The sequence below is a fragment of the Leguminivora glycinivorella genome, chromosome 10 (genome assembly GCF_023078275.1).
Source record: "Leguminivora glycinivorella isolate SPB_JAAS2020 chromosome 10, LegGlyc_1.1, whole genome shotgun sequence".
Taxonomy (NCBI): Eukaryota; Metazoa; Arthropoda; class Insecta; order Lepidoptera; family Tortricidae; genus Leguminivora; species Leguminivora glycinivorella.
In genome coordinates, this window is record NC_062980.1 from 15,498,632 (window position 1) to 15,511,440 (window position 12,809).

The 12,809-nt window shown below is 38.2% G+C and overlaps 1 protein-coding gene across 1 annotated transcript; it reads left to right on the forward strand.

Annotated features, from left to right (window-relative positions):
- Positions 1-2,551: 2,551 nt before the first annotated feature.
- LOC125230400 (degenerin-like protein asic-1) lies at positions 2,552-9,510 on the forward strand. Its single transcript, XM_048135538.1, has 11 exons — positions 2,552-2,708; positions 3,071-3,181; positions 4,265-4,396; positions 4,877-5,024; positions 5,310-5,371; positions 5,509-5,647; positions 6,093-6,241; positions 6,873-7,000; positions 7,435-7,588; positions 7,945-8,040; positions 9,292-9,510. The coding sequence occupies exons 1-11, from the start codon at positions 2,688-2,690 to the stop codon at positions 9,508-9,510; spliced, it is 1,359 nt and encodes a 452-aa protein (XP_047991495.1). The 5' UTR covers positions 2,552-2,687.
- The last annotated feature ends 3,299 nt before the right edge of the window (positions 9,511-12,809 follow it).

The window sequence follows — 12,809 nt, forward strand, 5'->3', positions numbered from 1 at the left end:
GGCGTGATTGATATACATATTGGTACCAAATTTCAGCTTTCTAGTGCTAACGGTTACTGAGATTATCCGCGGACGGACGGACGGACGGACGGACGGACGGACGGACGGACGGACGGACGGACGGACAGACAGACATGGCGAAACTATAAGGGTTCCTAGTTGACTACGGAACCCTAAAAAAGTAAGTTTCATACAAACTTCCTGCGACGTTTAGAAACGGCCGTGAGAAGCCTGGTAGATCTTGCTCTGCATTATTTACTCAATAAGCATAACAATTTTTATTATCATCTAAAATGTGATCCAAATGTATAAACTTATTGAGAAAATATGATATAATAATATGTAGACAGTTCGTATGAAAATCGGATTGATAACATCAAATTCATCATCATCATTATCAACCCTTTATGCCTCTGATGAGCATCAGGCCTCTTTTTAACCGACTTCAAAAAAGGAGGAGGTTCTCAATTTGACTGAATTTTTTTTTTCAAGTACCTACGCCATTTCTCCTGGTCCTGAGCTAGTGTCATCCAGTTATTGCTGTGACCCGCAATTCCGGATGTCGTCGACCCAACGAGCCAATGGATGCCAGGCGATTCTTATACTATTTTGATAAATTATTGTCATAACCACAGACCGCTTTTCGCTTTCGCTTAAAGACTGCTTAAAGTGTGCAATAGAGAAGTTTTCACGTATATGATCATCCTATGAGTGCAAAAGAGGCAGACTATACAAATAAAAAAAACGTGACCATTTTTGATGACAGGCAGCCTACTCAATTTAAGTTAACGGATTAATTAATCGTACTTTTCAGTACAAAAAGTTGTATTTAGAGGATACAGTGAGTGATTTCCGCTTGGATTAAACAGTTAGAAAAGCACATTATTCACGTTTCATAGATAATTGACACACACTTGACATTGGTCCAGTTTTGGTCTCACTTTTGATATTCGAAAGTTGTTCTTTGTCATTCTATTTCTATGGTCATAACATCATAACTGAAGTAGGTTCTAAATATTCTGCGAACATAAAGTTATGGCAGATTTACCACCCACTCATCCTTTATCGAATTTGGTGAAACCAATATTTTGCCTGTTTGATGTGCCGCTACTTGATAATTAGATTGCCGGACTAAGTATTATGTACACATACAGAATGTAAATGAAAACCATTTATTTTCATAAGCATTTACATATTATAGATACTGAGACTAAGCATAAAACGTAATAGATAGCTAACATCTTAAATAGGTCTTTGAGTAGGGCTGCCATCTCGAATTTCGCCAAACCCGGACAAAGATACAAAAAACCCGGACATTTGGCGTAAATAGCATTTTTTCCCCGGACGAGTCAGAATTTATTTTTAAAAACATTACCTTTAATTTTCATCCATTGATTTTTTTAATTTCACACAATGTGTAATTTGTGTAATGTGTAATTTTTCTTACAAAAAAATAAAAGATGTCTCTTTTTAGGTTACTAAGTTACTAGGTTAAAGACTTTGAGGGACTTAAGGCATTGTACCAAGATGCTGGCGACAACTCCTCGCTGTATATAGCAAAGATGTTAGGTACTATCAGCTGCAAAAGTGCATGTAGAAATTGTGAATGAATTCATTAAATTCAAATTCGCCATTCACTTTTGTAGCTGATAGTACCTTGTGGGAGGAAGTCACCAGCTCTTGCAAATAATTTGCACTTAATTATTAAGTCACTTTTTGCAATATTTATAGGGTCCTACTGAGAGAGACTCATGGAAGCGGTCCGTCGAAAATGAGCTACGAGCGGCTGGTCTGAGCTGGAGCGAGGCCACGAGGGTCGCTGAAGATAGAAAGGCGTGGCGCGAGCTTGTGAAGGCCCTTTGCACCTCTGGGGTGCCTTAGGACTACAACAACAACAACAACAACTGAGAGAGATTTAGTACGCATTTTTAGGGAAGCCACGTTCGAAGCCCTAAAAACTAAAAGTATTGCTCGGAAACTTTAAAAAATCATAAGAAATTATAAAGGAAAATTTTAGCTTTTATTTGGGACATAATGCTTGCTTGCAGTTCTTACAGAAATTGAAGAAATGTTAAAAATGCTGGGGTGGTCCGAAGTCCACCTGTCAATGTCACTCAGAGCGGTTTCACAGTACTTCTGATCCGAATCCGAATCAAAACCGTGAAAATAAAATCCGTCATAGCCGTAGATAGAACTATTTGTATGGTAGTTTAGGCACTAGATCCGAATGACGGAAAGAAATCAGATGACGGAGATCAAATGTAGTGCGTAAAGTAAGATTCGGATAAGACGTAGTGCAAAACCACTCCTGTGTGCGTAGCCGAATGCACAAAAGCTCACGAAACGCTCACGATAATATCTCTTTTGTAGCTATCTATCTCTATCGCTTTTGCTTATTGGCGCGACAGAGCCAGATTACCTACATTTCTGCGTTTCGGTGGCGTCTCGCGTCGCAGAAATGCCATTCGGCTACGGGGACTAGTCGATACCACGAAAACCTTGCCCTGCCCTTGCTGATCTAATCGCGAAAATAAATTCAGAACAATTTCAATATCACCCTAATCGTTATTTACGATTGCTATAAACGCCTATAACATATTATATCTCTTAGTGGTAGTTGTCTGGAGTAACTGCGGTTAAATTCAGCCGTTTGGACGCATTTTCACATTGGAGGACGATTGAGGAAAATGTCGAAACTTTATGCAGAGGTAAATAGAACTTTGATTGAAGGTTACCTGTTAAAATATTTATGTTATTTACAATACTTATTACTATACTTGAGGCGATTTTCCAGAAATCTAATAAGTATTTAATTTCATGTTCGATTCGTTTTAATTCATCGCTAGAGATTCAAAAACTTCCGTAAAACCAGAACAGTTATTCTAGAAAAGCTTTGAGTATCATTCTTCCAAACCATTTAAAACAGATTATAGAATTCCAATGAAGAGAAACTCAAATATTCAAGATACTAAATCTCTTTTAATATATCTTTTAGATATATCTTGGAGGAAGATAATTTTCCAAGTTATAAAACTATAATATTAAATTTGTTTTATGTTATCAACTCAAGTCGGAAGCCCCGTCCGAGACGTTCAAGAAGAAATGCTACCAGTGCCTGAAGGGACCCAACCTCATCAAGACACTTGTTGTGCTGGTGTGCAGCTGCGTGGTCATACAACAGGTATATTACTTACTTTCTGCGCTGGCTCAGCGACCCGAAGTGGATCTTGACCTCCGACACTAGATTCCGCCATTCGCTCCTATCCTGTGCGATCTGACGCCATTCAGTCACTCGAAGATCACACAGGTCTTTCTGAACCTCATCGATCCATCAATACCGGCCTTTCAGCCGGCCTTTTCTCAGTAGAACTATATTAAATGCAGTTAAATAAAATAACATGTAGGTATGTCGGTGGTGGTCATACTGAGCAAATTCGAATGCCACTGGAGCATTGGCAATAATCATAAGGTGGGCTGACACCATAAAGAAAGTACGTGGATCCATGAAGAAGGCAATTCATACTGCCCTAGACCACGTCAAATGGAGAGACATCACTATTTGGTCACTATCCTCAACCACGAGGAGGCGACTGAAAAGAGTAAGAAGGCATTGAAACGAGGAAATACACTTCCTGAAGCTTGCTAATCAGGAAGATGAAATAATTATGTATTTTCGTAGCAGTATTTCAATGTTACGTAACAGTAAGCAAGTTGCCCAAGGCCAAGTAAAAAGTTGTCAGGTTTTACGCACATTATACGGACACGGAAGGTTTTTATACCTAAATATTTTGCTTTGTTTCACTGTCAATGAACATGAAATGAGTGGTAATTTACCTAACCTTGAAATACACATTTTTAACATACGTATTAGCTATTAATAAGTTGTCTTTAACACCTCTTTTTTGTTTGTTTCTTGTTTTTGTCTGAAATGTTGACTCTGTAGTGTTAATTGTTTAAACCACAGAACTGGTAAAAATTATAATAAATTAAAATCAACCGCACTCCAAACATCTTTGTCGCACAGCAGCATCCCATTCTCATCAGTTTCAATATATTAAGTTACTACTTATTGCTGTAGAGATAATTTGTCACTCATTTCTACAGAAATGTGATGTGGCTGGTAAAATAGATGTGATACATACTAAAACATTTAAAGGGATCTCTTAATCGTATAGTAGGTATAGTATTACAAATAGGCAGGCAAGCATCTCCGTTGGAACAAAGCAAAATATATACTTACAACCCAACATTTTCATCCTTTTAGATATCAGCATGTGTGCGGAAACTGATCAACATCCCGATCACGACGCACACACACTTCGACTTCAATGAAACGCTCATGTACCCCAGCCTTACATTCTGTCGGGAACCACCGTACAAGTTCGACAAGATGGAGGTAAATTTGATATTAGTAGAGCATGGTTGAACTGCCTCCCAATCACAATACAATAGAATCTATATACACTTCGACTGCAAATGTAGTGGTGCGACAGAGCCAGACTGCGTTTCGTTTGCCACGTCAAGCGTGCCAACACTGCCAACCTGCCAACTCAACTTAGAACCTCCGGCGAATAAGACGACTGAGACTCGTGTTTTGTCCAAACCGGAAAAAATATATAAGTATGTGAAGATGGAACCTATTATATATTCTGAGATGGAACTTCAATGCTCTGTATGGATTTGTAGAATGAAAATTAAAATGTTCCATGGTTTGCTTTGTATGCTTAATAAAATAGCTGGTAGAACATGACTTTTCTAGGTTTAATGACGATCAGGTGGGTTTTCTAAACATCCTTTTGTCTTTAATCATCCTTCCTGCTTTGGAATTTCCAACCAATGTTTGAAATGCGATTTAAAATTGTAAATCTTTCGACAGGAATATGGCCTGTATTCGCACCCTCGGTACACCTCCGTCTGGCGTAACTTCAACTTCTCCCACGTGAGCCTGGATCACTTGTGGGAAGATATCACCTACAGCAGTGACGAGTTCTTCGTACAGTATGGTTTCGATGGGCTCACAGAAAGTAAGTAGAAGATTTTTAATGTTTGTACTTTCATCTTTCATCGTATGTAGGGTCAGGTACTCTTATGCGCTTAAGCTGCTCCCACATATTCCTTCATTCCTTCAATACACGTTTTCGGAGAACTTTCGTGCTCTTTCATTTCTCTTGGAATAGCGAGAGATGTCATCACAACACTGTCCGATCCGATATCTATCTGTGGACCCTTAGGGAATAATATACCTATACGTCCAAACATCTATAGTAAATTCTTTGATTAGTCTACTAATACATTTGGCCTTTATACAGATGTGGAAGTGACATCAAGTCTGGGCTTCGTGATGGGCCGGTGTTACACTCTTACACCACGGGTAAATAAAATTACTTATTCTATTACCACTATTTTGCTAATATCTATGCACTATTCAGAAAATGTGAAGAATTCTATATATACATGTCTTTTGGGTGTAATTACGTTACGATGTTTCATGTCATAAATTATGAATAGGTGCTGAGCTCTAAAGCATCCAAAAGCGTGGGGTACTCCTTGACCCTTCGCCACAACGCCAGGGACATCGCTAACTCCATCAGCACTACCCCGCCGGGTTATCATGTCTACGTCCATTATTCAAAGGAACCTTTTACTGGTAAGTAAGGAAAATAACAATGCATTCGAGCAGGACTGCTCAGCTGTTCAACATATAAACGACCGGTCGGACGCAGTCGGTAGTGACCCTACCTGCTACGCCGCGGTCCCGGGTTCGAATCCCGGTCAGGGCATTTATTTGTGTGATGAACACAGATACTTGTTCCTGAGTCATGGATGTTTTCTACGTATATAGAAAGTATTTATAAATATTATATATTATATATATCGTTGTCTGAGTACCCACAACACAAGCCTTCTTGAGCTTACCGTGGGCCTCAGTCTATCCGTGTAAGAATGTACTATAATATTTATTTATTTATAAAGTTGATGCTGCTGACGGGTAGTTCGAAGATACCATTTTCAAATTTTCGATAGCACCAAATAGCACTGACTTGATTCCGGAGCTCAAAAGTTATACATATTTTTTTTATAATATTAAACAGAAGTGGCAGTATACAACGGTGGTCTGGTTGACTATCTGTACGTGAACACCGGTGAGACTATAAGCGTGAAGCTAGCAGTGGACCAGTATCAGAAGATCAGTCGAGATCACGATCCTTGTGTGAACTGGGAGGATTACAGTACAAATGAGGTAGGCACACAGATGTCATATAAACCATAGATCAAGCAAACGTATCTACTTAGCGTGTCAAATGAACTCAGTGAAATACACTGAGTTGTCCGTCTTTAATCGCAGCTTGCAGCTTTCGGGCGTCAATTTTTGTAAGTTGAAGTCAACAAAAACATTAAAAATGCCTCGTTACATGATATTTAATTGCAACAACATAAAACTTATCAACACTCAAGGGCCTGAGACATATTTAAAATCACAGGCAAGTAACAACTTCAGTACAAAATCTGACACGCTCGGCCGCCATACAAATAAATGAACTCGTTTCTTCTATCTAAATCTAATTTTGTGGGTAGGTACTAGCCAGTTAAAATACTTTACCCTCTTAAGGATGAATGTTTTTAAAAGTACTTAGCTTTTATTTTGAGATAAAGATTCCTTAGGCAAAATGTCCACTACAAATTCAAACTACAAAGCTCAACCTATATTGAATTTTGCATACCTACGAGTGTATCATACTGTTTGACAAAGAAATAAAAAAAAAAAGGTTTGTTTTGACCACAGATTTATGACTCTCAAAATCTACATAAAATAATCATTAAGTATAAGTATTTCTAAACTTTCTTATAAGTATAAGTATTTTTCATTGCAGTGCACCACTAGGCACGTGTCACGTTTGGTAGGCGAGGCTGTTGGCTGCTCCGGACCTTGGATGATCAGTGATCTTCCACGGTGTGACAACTATAATGACATGAAGAGACTTATCACGCAGTATATAAAGTAATAACTAAAATACAAGAGGGAAACAAACAATTCGAATTTTACATTCAGATGTTGTTGAGCTTGAGCAATATAAATTGAAATATTGAAAATTTACTGCTTTGGGCGATACTTGAATTAAGGAACAGCCATTGAATAATTAGGATGAAATCTTGCTGGCTTATTTGATAACTTGGCAGAGCGCTAGAATAGTGGTCCAGATGTAGTTAGTTCAAATCTCATCTAAGGCAGTAATTATACCACTTTCAAATGTAAAGCTTATTTTGTCTTCTTGGATCTGAATTTTATTGTTCTATTTTATAATATTTTTTTAGTGGTTATGATCACATCTTTGCACTATTCCCACTAATTTTTGTTCATTTAGACACTTTAGTACCCTAAATCGTCTCTCATAAGTAGGAATATCTCAGTCCTAATCAAAAACTCATTTCCAGCACGTATGAGGATCACGGCTGCACCTGTTGCCCCCGGATCTGTCGCTCATACCTCTACAACGCCTACGTATCGTTCCGGAGGAGCGACTACACATGGGATTCTATGCAGAAGGTGTGGGCTCTAAACTCAGGTCTTGCCACTTTGGAGACTCATGTAAGTCAATTTATATGACGGTTTATATTGTGAAAATATGGGTCACAGAATATAAATTTTCAATGCGTCCCGGTAGCTTTTTACTTAATTAACATAATCAATTTATATTTTATTATTTTTAGAATTATCCAGACATTTTCGCCACCGTTCCCTGGGGTCCACTTTGTCAACTGATTCGAAGTAGTGACGTAGACATGCGCTTTTTTAGGAAAGCGACTGCCATCAGACCTTTCAACGCAGATAGTTTAGACCCTATTGGAATGAGTTCGGTTTCCTTACATTGTTTTCCTTCATCTAAGAGCGGGGTTTGAACCCTATTATCTCATTCTTATCAAGGTCTAGGAATTTGATTTCAGCTGTACATCAACTTTAACACTATGATGGTGTCCGTCTACGAAGAGCGATACAACTATGACTGGAACTTATTCCTGTCCGACCTCGGTGGAAGTATTGTAAGTTTTAAAAATCATTAAAAATGATAAATAGGAATATTACTTAAGTAATTGACATATTCAAAACATAAGAGTTTTGAATGATTCACGGTTATTTTCATTAGACTTATATTGACCGGGATATAGACCGTGATTACCTTTTTGATTTTTGTCGAGCATTTTGCATGCAACTGCGTCGAAATATCGGGAGCTCGACAAAAATCAAAAAGGTAATCACGGTCTATATCCCGGTCAATATAAGTCTATATTCAAAACATGCTGTCGAATCAAATTCTCATTCTGATGTGATTACCTGAAACTACTCGAGCATTTTTGTGATTCGAAATTACCCCACTGCACTTAACAAAAACTTCAAAGAGGAAATTTGGATCATATTAATCTAAATAACCATGCCCTTAAGGTAATTATAACGTACTTTCGAAGCTTCCAGATTTCTCGAAGCAACACCTTCGAAATCAACCTATCGGACGCCACTTCATCAAATCTTGGCTCTCGTCCAAATTATATTCGCTCATCAATGCTCTGCTATAGAAATATTTATCGCGAAGATGAATTAGAGAACACTCTCGTCGTATATCATATGAGTATTCGATTGTTTGTTTTATCAGATGCCTAGGCATTTAAACTAGGATTTAAACATGAGTAGGAGGTGTATACTTGTATAGTTTGGCGTTACAACATGGATCATGGTCTACCCAAACCCAGCTTTTATTTTTTTATACTACGTAGGTGGCAAACAAGCATATGGCCTGTCTGGAGGTAAGCTGCCTACATAGTCTATGGACACCAGGAACCCCAGATGTGTGACACGAATGCCGACCTTAACACTCCGCACCGTACTTGAACTTTGAACCTTACTCATCGGCAGGAACACAACGCTACGAGTAGTGTTTAATGCAGCTGTAGAAATGTTTCAACGAAACCTTTAGCACTTCTTTTAGAATAGGTGTATCAAAATCATTCTACGTAGCTATTTCATGTAGTCTCATCATGGTTTCACACCAATAATGGGTAACAACATTCCATTTACCATTTTGACGCGGCACTAATGGCACTATGGATCGTTAAGTGGACAGAAAAAGCGAGACTTCTAGAGAACGTTCTACGTGACCATCCGAGACTATCTTATGGTCATGTCCGCCGTTCTATAAAAAATATTACTGTGTAGTCTTGGTAAAATTATTCCTTATCTTTTTTTCTGAAAACATCACGATTGTAATGTTTATTTACATAAAAATGTTCTCGTTGCAGGGATTCCTTCTAGGCCTCTCCGTTATCGGCCTCATGTCAATGTTTGGCAAGTTGTGGGGCATTACAGTGCAACCTTTAATCAAACCCAGGGACGCGAACAGTCCCGGGTCCACCGCCACAGCTGATGTGAAGACCGTCTCTAAAGACCTGGCCATGGACCTGGACTATTTGAAGAAATGTCAAGAATGGAATATGAAGAACGACTGTAATGACAAATGAGAAATTTATTATATTTATGATTTTTATCAGCAATTTATGGTGTTAATTTTAGTATTTTAAGACATCATCCTTGACCTGTGGTATTGTAGACACTGTCAATTAGTGAGACTTATTAACACATTAGTTAGACATTAGAAGACTTCTACTTTGTCAAAAGCTACGTTTAATAAGTATTTGCTCACATTTTTTAACAAAAGTTCACAGAAGAATAAAGGGCATGGACAGTCATTTGAACTGCAACATTTAATGTTGCATTTCTTGGCACACAAATAGTTCGGTGACGCACATCCACAGCAGAATAATAAGAGTATGCTTAAGCGGAGCGAGAAGCGTTTTTGAAGACCCAAGTGTAAGGTTATTTATAATAGTGTGGATGCGGGTTAAGAGGTCCACAGGTTACCAGTGGCCTATTTCACTTACTTATCAACCCAGAGATAGGCACAGAATTGTAAATGTCACTGTGGTCAAATAGCACACAGTTCATACCTTCGCGGGTTGATATCATCCTATCAGTTATTCACCAGTTCCTTTAATGGCGTGGGCTTTCAGCTTCACATTGGAGCTTGGTCGTACATACTCGTATTGATAAATGGATAAGAGCTTATTGCAAAATTCATGTAAGTATTTTTAAAAGTACTAAAAAGTGGCGTATAAACGAACTTATACTAAACATTAATCGATTTACCAAGCTGTTCATGAAAATGTCGCTGAATTGGATGACAAAGAGGCAACATGACATGATATGTACTTAATAGGTTAGAGTCGGATCAGATTTTCGGATGTTTAGCTCATTGGGTGTACGACATTGGGTGGGCCTATGTTCAGTATTGGGCGATGAAGATCTGCATGTGTAGCCGAATGCACAAACGCTCACGAAACGCTCACGAAACGAAACGCTCGTAGATACATCTCTATCGCTCTTTCGTAGTGGTGCGACAGACCTTTCGCGGCGTTTCGTTTTCGTTTCGCGTCGTAGAAATGCCATTCGGCTACGGGGCCTGATATGATTATGATGATGATGATGATGATGATGAGCAGTATATCCGCTCCCTACAGAATTAGCTGCATTAGTCACTCCCGTGTCGATAACCCAAATTAGCGACAACCTATTTAACCGTCGTGTCTTGATTGAGCGGTTGGCTGTGGCTTTGGCGGCGGTTGTCTTTAAGGCATGTCCACGAGGTGTTTGTGTTTACAAATGAGAAAGAGCAATGAAACCTGTTGCCATGAAAAATGTTCCTACATTATTATTTTTGCTGACTCGTCAATATTAAATTGTCATCAACGCCATGCCAAAAATGTCACCTAAACAACTCGTATAACATATCAGTTTTAAAAAGCGTCTAGTTGAAGTTGCATTTTTTGAACTACCGCGCTTTCTAGGATATCCAGCAATGGTCAGATTATAAATAAGGTGGTTTACAAGCAAGCTAATAATTGGCATTACTTTGGTTGACCATTATGACGCTCGGGAGGCCAACTGAGTAGTCCACTATCGGAATCCATTTTATTCTGGTAAATTGTACATACATACATACATATAATCACGCCTGTATCCCATAAAGGGGTAAGCAGAGCACATGAACTACTAAGTTTCAGTGCCACTCTTGGCAAAAAGGGGTTGAAAGAAATCTAAATTGTGACATTGCAGTGGTAAATTGTTCATTATTAATTTAAAACATCCGAAGGTGGCGACTACTTAATATGTTTTATTTATTATATGAAAATTAGCTCAGTGAGACCGAATAGTTGTACAAATTGGTGCAATTATTCTTAGCAATTAGGTTAGATTTATGTTTATAATTAGCGACGGATTGACATTTGTTGAACTCTATTTAACATATCTGCTGTTTTCATGATAGCATTAACCAAAAATAATATAGCATTAACCAAGTAAGTTCTGTGTGAACACATCTTCATATACGATACATCGAACATTGGCGTTCGGACGATGACTGGCCATCATCTCGTACAGTCAGTTGACGATGCTTTTTCAAAGCCGAAAGGCATAATTGCAAATTCAAAACGACCAACTCTGCACCTTGTACTTATCTTACTAGAGTTTCATTTGTGTTGACGAAATGTAGGGATAATGCTTATATTCTATTTTAAAAGACTTTATTATCATTTGGCTAATCACGACGATGATAATATATTCGTTTTGTAATGTAGTATATTAGTTTAGGGTTGAATGACTAGAGCAGGGTTAACGCAGTTTGAAACTGAACAGACAGACGTTTCGATTTTGTGATAGGTACAATACATACCTACATACATTTTTGGCGACCGGTCTAGTGATGGGAAATGGGAGTGATAGTGGTTGTGACATCGTATGCAAAAACCCATGCTTCAGGGTTGAAATCCCGGAAATGGCATTATTTAGTATGACGAGTACAAATATTTTAATTGTTAGTAAGTTCAAGAAGACTCCCAAAGTGCATAATAACTATACAGGATGTAGGTAACAAGAAATTCAACTAATAGTTAGTTATTTCTTTATTTCCGAGGTCAAGGTAACTTTCAATTCCTGGAATTTATACATTATATTCTATTTACCCCACGTCACACTTTAAATTATTAAGTTCAAAAAAATTATTGTTACCTAAATTGCTTTGTCTATTTTTTTAACCCCCGACGCAAAAACGAAGGGGTGTTATAAGTTTGACGTGTCTGTCTGTGTGTATGTCTGTCTGTCTGTTTGTCTGTCTGTCTGTCTGTGTGTGTGTCTGTCTGTGGCATCGTAGCTCTCGAACGGATGAACCGATTTTGATTTAGTTTTTTTGTCTGAAAGCTGAGTTAGTCGGGAGTGTTCTTAGCCATGTTTCATGAAATACGGTCCACTAGGTCGCGGTCGGGGGTTTTTTCAAAATTTTAATTTTGTGGTTAGGTTAGCTTATTGAAGAGTTGACTTCTCTGATAAAACAATAGGTATCTCGTTTGCCGTGACCTGAACTCGGTAACACATGTTTTTAATTATTGGTTGTAGGTACCGAGGTATATTTCTTTCCAGAATAAATGCCACATCTTTATTTTTGCATGGCATGCTATTAACCACCTGTGAACCTAATTTTATTTGCGTAAGATGCCTTGGTAAAAATAATTTATTCAAAAAAATACCTATTTTAAGTCCCGTTACTACTAAAGCAATCTTCCGCACCGTTTCAGAGCAACAAAATCGCGCTTGTGCAAAATTGAGTGTAAAACAATATCGGCAGATCAAAACACCCACTGACAGATTCCGTGATGCGTTAAAGTTTAACTTCCAAAACATGACGATACCTCGTAATAAAACGATGTAA